This window comes from Fopius arisanus, unplaced genomic scaffold, assembly GCF_000806365.1.
Source record: "Fopius arisanus strain USDA-PBARC FA_bdor unplaced genomic scaffold, ASM80636v1 scaffold00106, whole genome shotgun sequence".
Taxonomy (NCBI): Eukaryota; Metazoa; Arthropoda; class Insecta; order Hymenoptera; family Braconidae; genus Fopius; species Fopius arisanus.
The window spans coordinates 19,861-40,005 of NW_011887845.1; the positions used below are offsets into that span (position 1 = coordinate 19,861).

The 20,145-nt window shown below is 34.8% G+C and overlaps 1 protein-coding gene across 1 annotated transcript; it reads left to right on the top strand.

The window, feature by feature from the left end:
- Positions 1–7,155: 7,155 nt before the first annotated feature.
- Positions 7,156–19,658, top strand: LOC105271303 (cysteine-rich motor neuron 1 protein). The gene is made up of 6 exons (XM_011312769.1): positions 7,156–7,207; positions 12,237–12,419; positions 13,025–13,416; positions 15,376–15,732; positions 16,037–16,240; positions 17,644–19,658. The coding sequence occupies exons 1-6, from the start codon at positions 7,156–7,158 to the stop codon at positions 17,875–17,877; spliced, it is 1,422 nt and encodes a 473-aa protein (XP_011311071.1). The 3' UTR covers positions 17,878–19,658.
- The last annotated feature ends 487 nt before the right edge of the window (positions 19,659–20,145 follow it).

Sequence of the window (20,145 nt, forward strand, 5' to 3'; positions counted from 1 at the left end):
GAAATTTTTTTCATAATTGAGATGGTGTATTTTTGAGAATATTTTATATTGAAAAATAAGAAAGAAAAGAACAGTATAATTAAAAGAAAAAATTATATTGGCAATAATTTCTCGAAAATTATAAAAAAAAATGTTCTGAAAAGTTTTCCAGAAATTTTTTGAAAATTTCCAAAAAATATTGCGATTACAATTTCTTTAACCCGGTGACTTAGCAGCGATCTTTATATCTATCCTGAAACTTGTGGGGAATTAGTGGCAACACGAGGTTTGTGAGTTTCGATAGCGGTGGTAAATAGGTACAACCACTGTGGTACAGGGGTTGTGAAGAGGTGTTTGAATTTGGTACCGGCGAGCATAAGATAAGGCAGCAGCCCGCAATTCTGGTATCATTACAGACGAAGTAGACATACTATTGGTGCTCCACAAACAGTAACAGTATGAGAAAGATCGTGCGAGAAATCTAGCCCCCTCTACTCGAACAGGTTCATTATTTCCGGATGGTTTTGTACCTCCAAAACTTTATAGAACTCCAGAGGTTAACACTTGGTTAACGCTTTTGCTCGCATTGTGGTTTGTGAGCCGCGACATGCTCACATTAAATAGAGTCGAGAGAGATTTCCCCAGTAGTCGAAATAACCGATGGAATACCTGATTAAATTTCTGTGCATCCTCCAGAAACACTTCAACCCCTCACACCGAACATCAACCACAAAAACATTCGTTTTCCAAAAACACAGGCAAAATAAATCCGAAAAAATCAATCATTAATATATTTTTCTCCTCCTGAAATAATTTTTTATTGCAGGATTAATTGCAAGTATTAATTGTCGGAATTACTCTCTGGAAAGACAGATTATGACAGAGATAGAGAAGTTCAGCATCAAATGGGGGCTGATCATAATCGCGGTTTGTTAGCTGATGCTGTACAAGCCACTAAAATAACGAACAACTGTAAATGATCTGCTCTATAAATGATAATTCACCATTATATAAAGACGGTTCAGTATGCGCATCTATATACACGATGCAACCTCTAGTATTGACCACGGATGCTCAGAACCAAAGCTACGGGATGATGCATTATAAAGCCCAAGGTAATTGCACGATATCGTAGGTGCAGAGAAGTGCGGTAAGCCGCTCCGTCGACCTTAGTACCAATAATGCACAGAACGTCGGTGTTAGTACTTTAGACTAGCTCGTAATACTTTGGCTAATCGAAGCACCCGGACCATTAACAGATAAAATACCGTAACCACCGGGGTCCAACCTAGTCTCCATCAATATTCAACTTTAACGAGTCCGTACAGTTGGGCTTTTAATTATTCTACCCTTCTACCCGATTTTGTAATTCACCAGAACGCATTTTTTTTTGTCTTCAAGTTTTTTTATTCTGAAAAAAATTTGTATTCTGAAAAAAATTTTTATTCTGAAAAAAATTCTTATTCTGAAAAAAATTTTTATTCTGAAAAAAATTTTTAAACTGAAAAAATCTTCTGGTAAAATTCTGGAGGATATGGAGCAGATCAGATGAAGATGTACTTGTGTAATAATAATGCGTTCTTGTTTTATAAGTTTTTATTTTGTTGGTAGGATGTTCAGTGCGCGTTTTACTGTCGAAGGTATCTCCGCAATGTTGATAGTCAACATCATATCGGAGTGGACGTTAAATAGGCTTAAACGTGGGACTGCCTCCGAATGTTTGGACTCATTCCGAATCTATGTAATGAGACGCCATTTCAGGCAGATGCTCTTTGAGGAGTACAACCAATCCTGTTTCACATTAATTCCTTTGTAGGAAAGCTTTTTCTCTTCAATTTATTTTTTCGCTCTCAACAGCTGTGACGTCAATCCATTTATAAAGGAAAAAAAATGTTGTTTAAAGGGAAAATGATTTATTGCAAAGAAGGCTATTTCATTATTGTTTTTTTACTCGCGCGGGTAAAAAAAAATAATCGCAATATTTTTTTCGGATTTTCCAAAAATTTCGGAACAACTTTTGAGAATTTTTTTTTATGAAACAAAAAAAATCGGAATACAAAACAATTTTATTTTTTGGAAAGGTTTTGAAAAGTTTTGTTGAGATCATTGAAAAATTTTAAAAAAACCACAGTATAATTAAAGAAATGATATCCGAAAAAATTTCTAGAAAATTCTAAAAAAAATTTTCCGAAAGAAGTGTTTGAAAAATCTTTCAAAACATTTCCCAAAAATACAATTGTTTTGTTTCCCGATTTTTTTGTTTCAAAACCAAATTTCTTAAGTTTCCCAGAAATCTTTTGAAAATTTCTCAAAAATATTACGATTACAATTTTTTTTTACCCGAGCTCCCAAAAGATCGATGCAAGAAAAATCGAAGAATTCGTCGCTTTTTCCGTTGACCTCCATGCAATTTCAACTGAATGAATAAAAAATACAAGTGTCTGTTGAGAATAGTTTCCCTCATTAAACGTTCATTTAGGTTTCTGTGGTGAACGAGGGGTTTTTAGCTTTTTGCCCGGCGATTTATTGGCGTTCGGAGTTGATGCCAGGAGGGGGTGCCTTTGTCCAGACTTTAGATTGAAAAAATATATTTGTTTCTCCATTTGAATGAATGAACCAATGGATTTTCCGTGTTAAATCTGGAGTACCCGAAGTTCCAGAATGCTTTTGGACATTGGTAACATCTGTCGTACGGGCGGTGAAACATTTCGACAGTCCGGTATAGAATTTGAATGTGTATACCGCAAACGTGACACAGATTGTCAAATGCAGAGTGGGTAGCATTGCACTAGATGCAGTTTCCCCACTCGTTTCAAATATGAAAGGTATTTGCAGAAATGCTTAAGGGAGAATAACGAACCTGGTAGAAGCAGATATCGGTTGAGTGGAATTTTATGGTGGACGCAGTACAGTATTTGGAATAAAAACTCGGATATTTTTATATGCCAAGTGTCTCCTGAAGATACAGTCTATCATCCAATCGGATTTTCAAAATTTTCAAAATTCCAAAAACGAAAAAACTCGATTTTTCAAATATTAAATAATTTTTTTTTTCAATGAAAAAGATATTTTTTTGAAACACAAAAAAAATTACGAATTACTGTTATAAAATATTTTTGAAAATTCATTTATTTATATTATTTCGAAAAATTCGTCGAAATTTGATTTTTGAAAAATTTCTAAAATGTTCTCTCGAGTTTTTTTTTTAATCAACGATATTAATTATGTTGTATTAATGTGAATTATTTTAATTATAGAAAAATAAAATATATCTTCAATGTTATGTTAATTCTGTATAATTTTTCGTATATTGTTGAGATAAAAAATGTTTCTATGTGGGTACCAGAAAATATTCTGGTATAATTAAAAAAATCGTGAGCTACCAAGTAAAAGCGATTGAAAGCTCAACAAGGCAGAATGAAATTAACCGAAAATGTGAGGAGCAGTGTATGACGTTAATAACTAGTTCCACCGTGGGAATAACTTTTAACAAAGGGTACAGAGTGACTTTGAGGAAGCCGAATTTCATTATTTCAATTAAAAGTGCAACGATGGAGATAACATGTATCAAGCATGATCATTCATTTATTCCGGATCTTATCATGATTTCATTCATTAAATGCATTACAAAGTTTCAAACTTTGAAATACAATTGTTGAGTTTATTATAAAAGTTCTTTTCAACTTCCGAATTCCTTCTTCACCCGTTGAAACTTTCAACTGAATGTCTTGTTCTGCTAAGTTTTTTGTTTACGTGCATTGTTCAGATGTTTCGGATGAAATTTACAGGTCCTCAGAAATTCAGGGAATTTTTACTACCACGAAAAAATAGAATTTTATAAAAACGCGAATAGAAATTAAAAATCCCATGTCTCTCTTATTTATTCCACAATTTTCCATTGAATATAAATTAAACAAACAATTGTCTTCGAGTATTTTTGGATGTTAAAAACAATAATAATACCTGAGATAATTTTTTTTTATCGGATTTGTGTTAAATAATGATTCTGTTTTTTTTATATTCAAATTTGGATGCGTTTTAACTGGAAATTTGAGCAGCACTGGTGTGATGAATAGTTGATGGAAGGACGGATTTGTCGGGAGAAGAGATGAGCGATCAAGTGGGCTTGTTGGATACCACCAACTGGTGGACAACCAGGATAGACTCTCTATACCTGTACACATCGACACATAAAGGCAACCTGGTGCATATCGTGGTAGCAAATGTATATAACAACCACCAGCTGACGCTCCTAGCCATTCTCAAAAGCTCAAGTGCGAGAGAGAGTTTACTCCCTTTTGAAACCTTTGCCCTCATCCTGGTATATATACGATATCAGGGTGCTCATGATACTCAACCCCGTTGTCATTTTATCCCTCTAAATCTCCATTTGCATTTCACACTCGACAATTGTCCGCAGAATCAAGTTCACTTGGACTATTGTTCTGCGCTGGATATTCTCCAGAGGATTATACTTTTTGTTCTCTCTAATGAAATAGCTAGAATGACAATGAATGGGAGAATATCCCTCTCCACTCTGTCAAGTCCTGCGTGATGTCATTATTAAAAGTTGAATTGGCATTTTTTTTCTATCTTCGCTTCTGGCTTCCAGCTTTGTACTACCCGAAATGATAATTTTTTCATTCTCCCTTTCGCTGTGTGCATCCTAGAGATTTTTCATTTTATTTTATTGATTTAGACTGAATAAAAAATCGAAGCAACTTATCCATGAATAAATATTCGTTGTAAATCCTAAAAAAATTTAATTCGAATCAGTAATTGTAAATAGATAATAAAATAATATCGATTATTGAAGAATAATTAATAATTATTGCTAGAAGATGTAATGATATTAATAATATATTGAGTGTGGAATATTTGCGCTGGAGGAAATTTATGCAATAATGTCTTTTTGTTTTAAGTGGTGAAAAGAAGAAATAGAGCTGGTGATATCGGGATAGACTGTATTGTTGGCACACAGAGTTGGGTGCCTTTGAAGGCTTTTGTAGTCTCACCTATCCCGATAGTTCCTAGTCACCGAGCGTAAAGCTAACTCGTAAACGCAAATTTCCAACGACTACAAAAGATCAAAGCTTGCACCACTCCTATACCCATTCTGCATTATTCATGGCTCCCTCGTATCGACCGTTCCTTTTATTTTTTTCTTTCATCACTTACTCGCTTGTTTCATTGCCGATTATTTTCCTTGGATTCTGGAAGAAACTCGAGGAATCGAGAGTCCGTGAATTCATAATAAATTCCCAACGATTGACACGAATTCCTTAAAAAAAAAAACAGGTGTAATTATAATAATAATTTATAATCATTCAGGATTATTAATAATTATTGTTCATCAGGAAATGAGGATTTAGTGTTTTCGAGGATTATTTATTTTTTATTTTTCTCCATGTGGATGTTTGGATTTTTAAGAATTCCGGGGGAATCCTCTGACAAGATTTTCCTGAAATTTATTTTGCGATATGAATATCTGCGAGATTACCTGCAGAAATATATTTCAATTTAATTCCCCAGTGTTGCAATCCGACACGTCTCTTTGTCCTGGATTTAACAACTTGTTTTTCATTTTTATTCCGTTGATTGTGTCCCGTTTTTTCTATCAATTGAGCTTGTGGTCCCTGATCAGTATCCCCCGAGGAGTTCACTATTTCATCCGGATTTCACCATCAATTCTCGCCTGTTGATCCACCTCGGAATCCACCATCAGAATTTTATCCATTCCTTTGTTCTCGCAACTGTTACACAATCTGAAATTAACATCAACATTTTTCCAAATGAAAAAAAACCTAAAATCTGCATTTCTTAATAAATAGTTTTTCCAGTTTCCAGGAAAAAAAATTCGCTGAATAAAAAAAAAAAAAATTCCGTGAAGCAGAGATAACAGATAACAGACGGACTTGAATCAATAAAACGAGTAATCCCGATAAAACCAATTGCTTTAATATTAAAAATAATAATAAATCGTGTAATAATCGTTTGAAAAAGCTTTTGACAGATGACACAGAAAGATTGTACCATTTTCCAACTTCAACAGCGAATTCAATTCCCGAGGTCTAAAATTTCTTACGATACCGTTAAATCACGTATTTCCATCAACCCCTCAACCTTTTGCTTCCGGAAAAACTCAAGTCCACGCACGTAAGCCCCAAAATCCCGTATATTTCTCTTATTCCGAGTTATTTTGCTGGTGAAATTTTATTCCCGTTGGAAGGGCCAAACAAATTGAAAGTTACGGATTGAATTCACGGCTCGAAGACACGTAAATTGTTATTTATGAAGCCGATTGAAAGAACTTGGTCTAAGCAACAGGAAGATAAGAAAATGGAGTATATAAATACTGGATATTTCCAATGGAAGATCGTTCATTTTCATTACAACCCATATTGCATTCTACTTTTGTTCAATTCTTTTCTTTCTTATGCCTTACGTTATTACTTTCTCTTCAGCCCTTTGTATTATCCATTTTTTTGAGGGAGAGAGCCCTGTTTACACACACGATGCTCAAGTTTATATTCTTTCAGCTGAAAGTTTAAAAATGCACCGCGGAATACAAACACAATGGCTCCTCCCGATGGAACGCCCAAAGGCATTGTACGTACCATGACTGAGTAATGTTGTTATGAATACAACATTTTTCCATAATCAACTGGATTTTTTTTTTCTTTACCTTGCAATATTTTTCGTCTTCGTTCCTTTGAATTTTATGCGGGAGAAAATTGCGCCTTCTTGCGACTCCATTCAACCGAAATACATGGAAAAATAAATTCCGGCGAAGGATTTTTCATTAAAATGTTTGAAAAAAATTATTCAGATAATCAATTGAATTTTATTATTCCTGCGGAATATTCGGTAAAAAAAAAATATTGAGTTCTTTTTTTTAATAAATGAAGAAACATTTCAGAAATTTCCGAGATTTTTTCAATCCCTCGTTCCAAAAAATAGAATAGATAGAAGATAGAACTAGAAATTATTGGTGAATTTTAATAATAGGATATCGGAGTCAAAAAGGCTGATGTCACCTTGCGGCTCTCCACATCAATTCCAGGTCTCTGGGTTACTCGCCTGGACGTTATTGAAATGTAGATTTCAACCGTCGGGTGGTGAATTCACAATGAGATATACATACATTTCAGTACATGAACCTATGTACAAGTGACGATGCATACAGCATTCTGCAGTGTATGTCTGTCAGATGTGGAGGAGAAGAAAAGTCAGTGGAGTTGGATAACGTGTGTTGAGGGTAGAGTGGCAACGTATGTTGTGGTGAGCTATGAGAGTGGGAAAAGTGGGAATAGTAAGAAAAGTGGGAAAAGTGGGAATAGTAGGAAAAGTGGGAAAAATGGGAAAAGTGAAAATAGTGGGAAAAGTGGGAAAAGTGGGGGAAAAAAAAATCACATTTAGCAAAATAAAAAGAATAAAAATGTGGAGAGGGGGTGAGGGCAATGTGAATGGCCAAGTTGGTAGAATAGACAAAAGCTCCCGGAAAGAATTAATGCCGTCTGGCTCTTACGCGGTACGTTTCACCTACACCTCATTCTCTATTTGTCTCTCAGTTACTCTCATTGCTTTCATTTTCACCCTCTGTACTTCCGTTGTACCCTAAATGAGTTACCACCGTTACTCTATCGCATTCTCCATTTTATTTTTCCATTCCCTTCGCACTCTTCCGCAGATCCGGAATTTCAGACAAATTATAATCATTGAAATGGAGAAAAAACGGTTTTGTACTCTCGTGGGTTTTTATTCCTGTGAATGATTTCGAAGGGATAAGGGATGAATTATTTTTCAACGGTGAATTCATGTGGAGTTTCATTTGGAGACTTCCAAAGGGATGAAGAGGACGGCGATGTATATATCGTTCTGAAATTTATTCTGGTCTCTGGGGAATGATACATGATGCACTCCAAGGTGTTTTGAGGAGAGACTGATGTTTTGGAGTGAAATAAACGTGCTGCAGTTGTCTGTTACTTTGAAATTCAAGTACTCTTGGGTTGGAAAATATGAATTTTTAGAGGGAAAGTATTTTGTGATTATTTTCAGATATTCATGGGATTTTCTGGAACTTTTTATTATCTCAAACAGATGTTGAGACTTCCAATCGCTATCGAAAATTGTTTGATACTTCCCTCTTGATAATTTCATGACTCATTACCTGTCCATGAACGGGAAAGGAAGCAATTAATAGCCATTACCCGATGAATTCATTAAAATAAAAAAATCAGGAGGACGAAATCGATAAATCGATAAATAATAAAAAATGTCAAATTCCTAAATTAAAATTAATTTGAAATTCCTGCAATTACTTTTTGTACTGATTAATAAAATGTTATTTTTGAGTAAAACCGATTAACCCGTTTTCTTAATTAAAATATTCGTTTCACAATCTGGACAAAGGAATCCCATTTGGCAACACCTTCTCCTCAACGACATGTAATATCCCCAGGGAATGAACACTGACTACATAAAGTGAATTACATTTCCGCGGTGTGCATAGAGGCAAACAAGCATTGCAATGTGAATCAATGAGGAGACTAACCAAGAGAGACAGTGAGGGAAGCTGAAGTGCTATTCAGTGTCTGCCAAGAAGAAGAGGGAGTGGATGAAATTGGCAGTGGCAACAGTAAATTTTCTTCAAGTAGAAAAATATTTGTTCCAACATTGCGCCAACATTGCGCCAATATTGCACCAACATTGCGTTGACATTGGGGCAATGTTGTGCCAAGATTGGCCCTAACTTTGCTATTATAATTTGGAAAATCTTTTTTCACTTCAAATTTCAAGGAAAATTTCATAACGAAAAATAAATTATTATTCATTATATAATGGAATTTTATGAATTATTATTCTATATTGTTTATAGTATTAAATCTTGCGATTTGTTGGTCACTTGATGGGTCAGTGAATTTTTCTTGACCTGAGGAATAAAAAACACTTGATGCCACTTTTAAAATGGGTGATTTAGCGATTGGAATGAGAATTCTCAGAAAAAAACATTCAACTCGTCTCAAGTATATTTTTTCATGTTGAATAGAAATTAAAGTTTAAAGGGATGGGAACATGGAAAAGTGAAGCGAGAGCACTTGCAGAAGTTTTCCCAGTTCTTATCACTTACACATTAGCTTTTTTTTTTTTCTGAAAACTCCAGTCGACCAAGAGATTCGGCACGTAATTGGCTAAATTTTCCACCAACTATGAAAATACGCGTTCGAAGAAATGGCAGAGGTGAGAGGGACTAAGAGTGCATTAAAAATTAGGTATATCGCTAGATGTGGAAAACGTGATTCCAAGTGGACTATCTTGGTGAATAACGCAGAATGCAAGGGTGCAATACGAGTTTCCCGTGAGATTGCCTCGTTTTCTAGTTCCGTGTAACTCAAGTTGGCGCAGTTTTAAGTCTCTAGAGAGCAATTAAAGAGAAAAAAAGAAATTATTCAGACTACGGATGGAGATATACTGTTCATTGGGACCGAAAGTTTTTGATTACCTATTAGAATTTTTTACTGAGACCAAAAAATTCGGGGAAATTCTTTTAATTCTTGTAATTCTCGATTTTCAAATCCATTTGGCATCGACGAACCGCGAAATTGTTGAAAGCTCAAGCAACAATCTCTCTGAATTTATCGAAATTAATCAGAAATTTTGTGATTGTTTTTATTGAAGTTGAATTCAAATTTGTTGAATTCAAAAAGACTGTATAAATTGCGTTTTAAAACCCGTACTTCACGATTTGCCTTTTCCGTATGAGAAAGGAGTAGTAACAGGCTTCGTTAGGTCAGACGTCCTTGAATCTCCATTTCCAACGATTTTATTCTATTTATCCAGTAACTCGATAGCATTTTCAGGAGTAAAGTCTCCCTGATATTCATTAATTGAACTTTTTCTCCAATAAATATATTTTTTTTTTTGCAATAAAAATGACCTGGTTATTTCCAAATAGCAGTAACTACCGACACAATGTATTAAAATATTACGAACAATTGTGATATTAGAGTATTTTATTTTTAGGAATCCTGGGATTAACATTTTTATAACGTATTTTTTTTTTTTTCGTGGAACAATCCAGAGCCCGAATACATATTGATTCAAACGAGAGTCACGAAAATTGAAAATGGCCGTTCGTTTTCTGCACTGAAATGAGAGACTTTTTTACAGATTGAATAGAATATGGATCCATCTCCTCCATTTCACATTGTATTGATGAAAAAGTGATCTCTCTGTGTAATTGCTCCCCCAGTGTTTTCCATTACCAATCACTGAACTACAAAAAAAAAACGAAAACCATTGTGATATCCTACAATACACGAGAGAATCTCATCAATTTCCGACCCATTTCTCCACTCGAATTTCTTTTAAAACAAGAAATCCGTTTGATTGTCTATGACGTTATGTCGGGCTCTGATATTAAACCACAAATTTATTGCACTTCACCACACGATGCGAATTCATTTAGACAGACTCAAAAAAAAAGTTATATGATCGAAATATTATACTGTTGTACTCGGACTGCGATATGATTCAGTAATTGTTATGCGAGTGAAAAACATTGAAAAAATTTAAACTCTCTTTGTTCTTCCGCATAAATCATCAATTCATGAATTCTGCATTCATTATTTTAACGATATTTTCAATAATTTTCAATGAAGTTAATAATATTAAATTCCATTTCGACAACCAAAATTCAATCCATTCTTTTGAAAAAAAAAATTCAATCCATTCTTTTGAAAAAAAAAACCCATTGAAAAAACACAGACCTGAAAATATTTATTTAACTCAAGAACTCCGTCCTCGGGTAATAAATCTCCTGTACTTTTTCACCCACTACTCTCCCGAAACACTATAAATTGGACGAATAAATCATACTCAAGCCCATTGGTCTCTCTCTATTAAAAAAAGTAAACAAAAAACCGAGTGCATCTTTAATGCAGAAATCCACTCGGTACTGGTGAAAAGTAGTTGTTTTTTTTTCCCGGTCTAAGAACTTGAGTCAAACCACAATGAATGGGTTATGAGGCTATCCCCAAAGTCAGTCTTCTCGACAGATTGGGTTAATCCTGATTAAACGTAGACTCGAATGGTGAACGAACTCGAGGCACGTAGGCGAAAATTCTGTGGCTTTCCTGTGTCACTACGGTGACACCTGAGTCGAGAAGAGATACCTTTAATTAAACGTGAACATACTGTCTCAAGATCACTTGTCGCACTGAAATCGGGTCTTGAGATGGTTATGGAAACGAGCCAAGCAATTCTCGGCAGTAGTACAGTCTCTCACAGGTGAAATCTTCGAGAAGTCCCAATGAGTCTTTGATCTCTGCGCATTGTCTTCTGAAACAAATGATACCTTTTACCCATTTCTACCATCTCATCCATTTCCTCCATTTTTATTAAGTTTCCATTGTCCATGGGGAGAATTAAACAGTGGATAGTTAAACAATTCAGAATCCACGATGTAAATCTCAAATTGTCAAGGAATTTTAGAAAATATTTGAGTAAATTCAAGTCACATTATCCGAATTCTTTTTTCAACGCACGATTCAAGATTTATGGAGAACTATTTATTGTCTTACCTTAATTCTCTTCTATGTACGTCGTAAATTCAACTATTTAATTCCCCCTCGTGTGATACTGAATTTTCTTGATTTCAATTCACTAGCCAACCTCTGGGGCATAATTCAAGAGCTTAACGTTTTTTTAACGAAACGTGAGGTGTGACCGTATGTTCAGGCATTTGTGCAGCTCTTTTGTGCTGTTTCGTACTAACGAAATGTCAGGAGTAAATAAAGTGCAGGAATGGAATGGGATTTCTGTGATACAATCTTCAATTCTGTAGCTTTATATATTTTATATAGGCGACATCAAAGAAAATCGTTGCCCTAAATCCCTGACGCTGTCGAATAAACTTCCAAGGAGTTAACAGTTGTGGTTTTGTGTTAATGATCGTCTCCATATAGTCTACCTAACAGACTTAATCTTGACTTGTAAGTGAAATTCGGTGGAACGAATAATGAGTTGCACAAACTCCAAGAAAGTTGCGACTCAGCAGTAATATTATTCTTAATGATAGAGATTCACAAGAAAGTTGATAGATTCATTTCTATAATAATTTCTCAAATATATTTATTTATAAAAAATATGCTGAACAATTTTTCAATTTTTTTTTCCAAAATTATTGCAATTTTTTCAAATTTCATTTTGAATGATGTAGGATTATTTTTATTTTAAAATAATTATGATCAATTAAGTTGCAGGAGTTCATGGGATACTTTGCCCAGAAGACAGTGTACCAACGGAGAATGGTGAATGCAGATGTATATCATCATGTCCACCGAATAAATGCACGCAGGGTGAGCGTCCTATTCAAGTGAGGGCAGCTTCACCCGACACACCTGGCAGCTGTTGCCCTATCTACAACTGCATTCCCTCAGGTAATTACACAAGTCGTATACATGCTCCATGCCCACTAAACCCCAGCAAACTAGTTTCTCCAGGATGTACTATGATCCATATGATGACCGACATGTGAAGATTGTGACAAGATCTAACTAGAAGCATTGGGTACCCAACGCAATTTAACAAAAGCTCCATCACTCTCCTCCATCCCCTGCTATTAAATTTATTTTGCCACATCGTTATTCAGAATGGATTTATCAATACGAATGAATTAAAATTGCCAAAGGAATTCACATGATTTGTAATATTTTTATTTCCCATTCTTTCAGGGGAATTTATTAAATATTGTGGTTGAGATATTGTCACAAGTGAAATAACTCTGAGGATTGGTCGGCCATTAAGTTCGACTATAGTGCAGGCACACCATAGCCTTCTCAAGTAATTGCGGCGGTGGTTAGAGCCCCAGGAGGGCTGTCCATGACGATTAATTTTTTATCTCCCCTGGACTCTCCTAAATTATCGTTTCTGTTTTCATTTCCTTCGTGACTCCAGTGAATTGATCCCTCGCAGACACAAAATTAGGAAATTTTGGTAGTTATGACTGATATTTATGTGTTTTATATTTTTTGGTGAATTTCAGAACCCCTATCATGGGACGATGCAGATGACAGTCACTTATTGAAGGGCTGTGTTGATCACAGTGGCATACCACGTGCGATCGGCGATCGTTGGGATCAAAATCCCTGCGTTAATTGTACCTGCGAGGAGTCAAATGAAGGAGGTAGTGTTTCCTGCTACGCGACAATGTGCAAAAGTTGCCAAAACCCTGTGCCAACACTGCCTGGGGAATGTTGTCCACGCTGTCACGATTCTAGGAATGATACTATTTCCAAGAGCAATACTAGTACGACAGTACCATTTGTCGTGCCAATATCTGAGTGTAAATCACTCGAAAATTGTCAGCTACCTTGTCATCTTGGAGCTGAAGATGATGATGGATGCCCGATTTGCCAATGTCCGGAAGCTACTCAGGTATTGCATCCAATTTCAGGATTAAAAATATTAATAACAATGGGGCACATAAATTTTTTTCGCTGACACCCGAGAATATTTTTTTTTTAATTCCAGATTTTTTCTCCACACGCCAAAAATATGACCTTCGATCTGATATTTCTTGGGGTTAATATCTAATCAATCTAATCAATTTGGAAATAATGATAATGGAATGATCATATGATTGAATGATTTATTTAAACCGTAAGGGATTTTATCCCGTTCGAATACCATTTTCTCTCGGAGTAGAAACGAAATTATTTATCGAGGGATTTCACGATTTTTAAAATGGACGAAAATATTTTATTGAAGGCAGTAAATCTTCTAGGTTGAAAGTACTGTTTTCTTCCATTTGTGTGGCAGAGTCGTGAATATTAGAGCAGTTCTTTGAGTTAAAAAAAAAAATATTCATGTCCTTCAGTCCTTCAGTTATCAGTGGTGATGAACGTACGGAAAGAATTTCCCGTGAAAAATTATCATACCGAGAAATTTTCCGCAATTACGAGCGAAATGAGGCACGTGATTTTTATAGAGTTTCTCCCTGCGTCTTGAAATCTATATTGATAACGGTTTTCTTATCGATGGGAAGGCTTCAAACAAATTGTTGACCTAACATCACTGGTTTCTGATATAACCCCTTGGGTGCAACTGGATCCTTCCGGAACATCTCCGTCTTCACTCTTTTCTACTCGAGTTAGTACAATTCCCGTCGTACATTTTCAATCGTAAAACGACGATGGAGAAAATATTTATTTCCGGTCTTATGGAAATCCTTTGTTCAAGAAAGAATGCGTTCTCCTGGAATATTCATTCTTTACCCACCCTGAGGTGAAACGATATCCAATTATTCCGACAGCTTCCATTTTTCATTGAATAATCGGCTGAATTCCACAGATTAGGTCAATCGATTCTAGCAGTACGAGGCAGGCGAGAGTACATCAATCTCACCGTCTTTTTTTTTTAATTTTCCCTGTGAAGAGTAAAAATTATATTTTCCCCAATCCGGGAATGAAATTTAATTCCAAAAAACCTCCTGGAATCGCTGGAATTAATTCATCCCGAAGCGGAATTTTTATCCGATTTTTTTGTGATAGTTATTTCCTCAATTATATTATTATAAAATACTAAGTTATTAAATATTGCGTCTCTGTATTTATTTTATTTAATTTTCTGAAGAATGAATATGAAATCCAGTCATGGGATCAGTCCGACTATTCTTTGAAGTTTAATGTGTAATTGTCTGGTGAGAGAATGAGGAATCCTTTCGGGTAACCGAAAGGATTCCTCAATCCCTCATCTCCCCCTTAAATTCCAAGTGATTCGTATTTCATTGGAAGGGCGTTAACGAACCTCCGGATTAACTCTTACCGTGGCGAACTTTTACGATAAAGCCAGGACTTATTAAGACAGCAAGAAGCCAATTAGAACTCAGTTAATTATTTTCTATTTACCGAGTGCCCAGAGTCCCAGTTCCTCTGAAAAATAAGACCCAAAAAGCGTTTCACCGAGATATTATACCCTGACCCAGAATTTCCATGAGGATTTTCATATTCAACGAATGAATATTCGACTGAATCTCCTCCATTTTTCCTCGAAAACTTAGTGATAAATCTGGTGTACGTTTCACTCCGGGAAGTTCCTCGAGGGTTCATCCGTATCTCGTAGGTAATTCACGGTTGGTCGATCACATTTTTAATATATTTTCTCAGTTCATTGATACGAAAGAGACGGGAACTACAGAGAAATGATGAGGATACAAGGACTAGACGAAATGATAGAGGTAAAGGAGGATGAAAAAGGGGAAATGATGATGGTACAGAGTAAGGTTGAAAGGACGAGGAGAATAGGGAAGGAAGGTCGATAGGGATGGGAGGATAAAACGTGAAATTGCTGAGAACATAGTTCTCAATGCTTTTACTCGGTCGTTTCTATTTGCAGACTACTACGGGACCAGATCCAACGGACAAAATTTGCCCGGAGCTACCGCACTGTGGTCTCAATTGTGTGCTCGTGAAGGACCAGGGTGGTTGTCCTGTTTGCGCTTGTGAGGATAGCATTGAATCAGACGTTTCTGTTATACCTGCAAATGTACCACCACCGAATCAAGGGGAAGATGACGGTGGTATCGTATGTCCTGAGCTCAAATGTGATCTTCATTGTGAGCGTGGCCTCATCATGGATCAGAATGACTGTACGGTATGTCAGTGCAAGCCACATGCAACTGGATGCCCAACCATCAGTGGATGCAGGAAGAAATGTCCTTATGGATACAAATTCAACAGACGTGGATGTCTGGTAAATTATCTCTTCTCATACCTTCATTGAAATAATTACTCCATTTTTTTACAGTCACTTATTGTTCGTTGCATTTTTATTGGGAATGGGATTGGAATTTCTTTCATGTTTTTAATTAAATAGAACGAGGAGGAAATGTCTGAATGAAATAATGAAATAGTCATATTATTATGTGATCAAAAGGATTTATTCACCCCTTTGGAGAGATTTATTAGAAAATAGCGATTGGTAGTGATTTTTTTTGGGGAATTTTCTTAGGTTTTGGCTCTTGGCTGTGGATTTAAATTTTTGATTTTGATACTAGACTTGTCGTTGTCGTTCGACTTGCACGGATCATCAAAATGAAACACATCCTGAGGGCTCGGCCTGGCAGCCTGATGTTTGCACATCCTGCACTTGCGACACACTTGGACGATTGATATGCAAGGAAACTGTGTGCTCCATTGCGTGTTCAAATCCATTGCCACCAAAACTTGGCACCTGTTGTCCGGTTTGTCCCATCAGTGAGGTGAGTTTCCAGTGACTACCTGTTTAAAACTGAATTCGAGATGACCGTCAATATTTCACGACTCTCTTTTCATTTTGTGATATTTTCTCCGTGAAAATGAGGAAAATGGGGAAAACCAAAATACCAGAAGTGGAGTACAATATTTTAAGTCAGACATCAAACATTTTTCATATTTCTCATAAAAAATTTAAGATTTCAAAATTTTTTACTTCAAATTTTTCATTTTTCATGCACTACTGAGAATTTTTTTTTTCTCATCATAAACTCGTAATTAAATTCAATTAAACTCGCAAAACGATTGATTATATATTTATTATTGAGACACATTTTCCATTTAAGATGAATTGATAGAACCTACACCACAAAAAATTCGAAAATATGTTTTATCCCATTACTTGAGCGACGATTTACGATCGTGCAAGCGTAATATTTGAATTTAAACTGTTTTATTACCTCGTCATCAAATTTACGTCATGAGCTTCCGCTTTTTCTCCGTTAATATTTTAGTAGTTTCCAGACTTTGTTGGTGGAGAAAAAATGGTTGGCGCTTCGATGTATTGTAAGCCGTTGTGATAACAGTACTTCGACTTATCGACTTCAAGCCACTTTCCGATCACTGACATCACATTTATCACCCTTTTCACGGCGTCTTGACGATTTTTCACAATCATCCCTCCACGTTCTTCCATTTCATGCTACTTACACAGTATATCACTTGGGCTAGTCGATGGATTCGACTCATATTGATTGAATGAGGACTTTGACAGATAGAGAGAACTGACATATATTTATTTCATCCACGTCTAGCAATTGTCAATTATATTCTGATATACTTCCATGTCACTTATTCATTTTTTTTAATGTATGGATCACTGGCGACGAAAATTGAATTTTTTTGGAATTTTTTCGGATTTTTTAAAATTTTTTTTTGAATTTTTTCGAAATTTTTTTTCAATTTTTTTTTTTTTTGAATTTGAGATTAAAATTACGTTTTGCAGCTCACCGATAATAATTGATACGATGTTTCACCGTAAATTCATTTTAATGAGGAATATTCATTTTTATCAACGGAATTTTAATGAATTTCAATTAACTTTATGGATTACGAGAATATAATTTTTTTCACATATCACCAATTAATTATAAAAGAAATAATAATACCGAAAGACTGAAAACAAAATCCCATTGATGGTTTATCGTTTTATTTTATCTCATATTTTATTTTTATCACAGATAAATGAATTTCCGTGAATATTCATAAAATTAATAATTAATTACTAATCCAAATTAACCTCCGCGAAATCAGATAGTGAGAAATTTTCCCTTAGTAATAATGAATTATCTCATGCTCTTTCAATTTTCCTGTTATTATTAATGAAGATAATTTTCTTCAATCATTCCAGAACCCCAACAGCGAGCCTCAGGTGTCACGGAGTTGGGGAATAATTCCAATAACACTAATTGCTGTTCTGACGTTACTCGTCGTTCTGCTAATGATTTATGTTATTCGAGGAAGATTTCGAGGACGTCTGTCGCCATCAACAACAATTTATTCGTCTTATCCGGCTCAATATTACAAATGTGTCCCAGCATACGACACACCGGTACATCGAAGTGAAAAAGTTGTGCCCCTTTAAAAAAAATTACCCCCTTTATTTTTCTTCTCCATACTGTAAAAAATTTATCTGATAACTGATACGAACTGAGGGATTTTTTCATTGAAGGAGTCATTAACAATTATTCCTCTACTCTCATCCAATTCACCAGACCTCTGCTTCCTCGGTAGTGATAAATAAATCATTGAGAGTTAGAAGATAATTGAATACATTGATCTCTAGGCCTCTATGGATTTTTCCTTCTCTTTTTTTTTTCTACTCGAATTTTTTATGATTATTTCCCTCTCATTAGCGGATGTTGAGACGAGTTGAAACACTCAGAGAGATTTGAAGTATTAGAATGTTTTATTTCGCCATATCTAGGAAAGTGATAGATTATTATTTATCATTTTTTTAATGTTAGTAACTTACTCGAGAGTCATGATGAGTTTGTTAATGTAGTGAAATCAGACTTCATTTTTTTTTTAATTTTAATTAGGTTTAACCACTAGCTGTGTTATTAGACTGTTTCTGTTTTTTTTTTTCGTCAAATTGATTTAAGAGCTTTCTATTTTTTTTTTTTGAATTTCCAAACGATACGAGTAAAAATAAAGTTAACTCTGATGTAATATTTATGGTTGATGAAGTTGTTGGATTAAATCGTGGAAAAATGAGGAGAAATATGAAGAATCGTTGATAAACAATTATTGTAAATATTCTTCATGCTTCATCGACGCTTTGGAGACTGCGCAAATAATCATGAGAAGAATCATCATGTTCAATGCAATCTGTTTTTATTTCTTTATTAAGTTGAAATTAATTTCAAAGATGTTAAAAAATGATGAATAAAAAGGAGGAGTTAATATTTGATCCAATGATATGAGAAGTGAAAAACTATCTACACATATCCATGTATCTAAATACGCACGTAGATATCATTATCCTTTTTAAATTGATATATATTTTTTCAATGTGACATTGTCAAACCTCTAATTCATGTAAACGAATAATGAAAATAAAATCATTTAGCGTTCTAGGCATTTAAACTTAATATATAGACGTAATTATAGCAACAAAATTACGATAAAAACGAAAACCATATACACATGCAGTATAAATATATTTATTGTCAATATAACATAGGATTAAGTTTCGTACGTGTACCTTGGAGACAATATTTATAAAACAAATATTTGGAGTAAAGAATATTGAAGAAGCAAAAAAAAAAAACTAAACAGTAGAAGAGAAAGAGGAACCTAATGAAATCTAATGAAAAAATAATAAAAATTTCGACGAAATTGTAATGATTAAAGATAAACGATGAATTAATCGTAAGCAATTAATGTTGCTTTCTTCATTGATGAACAAATTGTGTTTCACTATTCTCTCCGTTATGGAGAGGTTTGTTAATCGTCATTGACCAGAGAAATAATAATCACGATTTAAGAAGAGAGGACATTCGGAATGTTTGTCCTAGTATTCGATGACAAAGCGGTAAAAGCATTCAAGTCAATTGATAAATCATTGACTTTTTCTGAAATTGGATAATTTCTCTCCAAAAAATCTCGTATTATTATTTTTTTTATTCCAAATTCAAAAACTTTAACTTTTGCAATTTAATTGAACTTGAAGAGCTTTGCCCTTTGGCTATTGAATAGATGAGAACAAAATTCAACAGTATCATTGTAAACATAAATTCATATCAGTGTAACGTATCAAATAAATTAATGAGAAATTACTGAAATCAATAATTAACGCGTTACGAATAACTATTGTATGTTAAAAAACTGGAGACTCAATAAAATATTGTTGATACGCGAAAATTTATTGATTTGCCTACAAATAAAATGCCGCTATCGATTTTCTTGCAGTGGGTTGGAAGAAGTATGTCGAAATATAGGAAAAATATCCAGAAATGTTGAGTAATGCAAAGTGCATTGGACAAGTTCAACTAAAAGCATTAACTACCTCGGAAGCTCAGCAGACATGTCGCGGAGCTGAAAGAAGCCCGAGGGCTTCTCTTTCTAAAGTGCTTTGAAACAGTTTGTAAATAATTAAGAGTGCTAATCCACCCGAGGGCATTAAAATGTTCCTAATAGGCTTTTTCTGCTCATTATTTTTGCATATCTCCCTTGATTCATTCTTCAATGGACTCGTTACCTTCATCATCCCTTTGTCATTTCAAGTATCAATTTTTAATTTGGGGATAATAGGTAGAAAGGGACTTCCCAAGGAACGACATCGTTCAGAGGTAAATTCCATCCTCAGCGCTCCACATTACCCTCTGTTCTGAATCTCTACCATACCGCC

What these genes read in the sequence shown, in the direction of transcription:
- LOC105271303 (XM_011312769.1), top strand. Translation starts at nt 7,156, where the DNA reads ATGCATACAGCATTCTGCAGTGTATGTCTGTCAGATGTGGAGGAGAAG. An exon ending in AGATGTGGAGGAGAAGAAAA is followed by an intron (nt 7,208 to 12,236) that starts GTCAGTGGAGTT and finishes TGATCAATTAAG; the next exon opens with TTGCAGGAGTTCATGGGATA. An exon ending in AATGTCCGGAAGCTACTCAG is followed by an intron (nt 13,417 to 15,375) that starts GTATTGCATCCA and finishes TTCTATTTGCAG; the next exon opens with ACTACTACGGGACCAGATCC.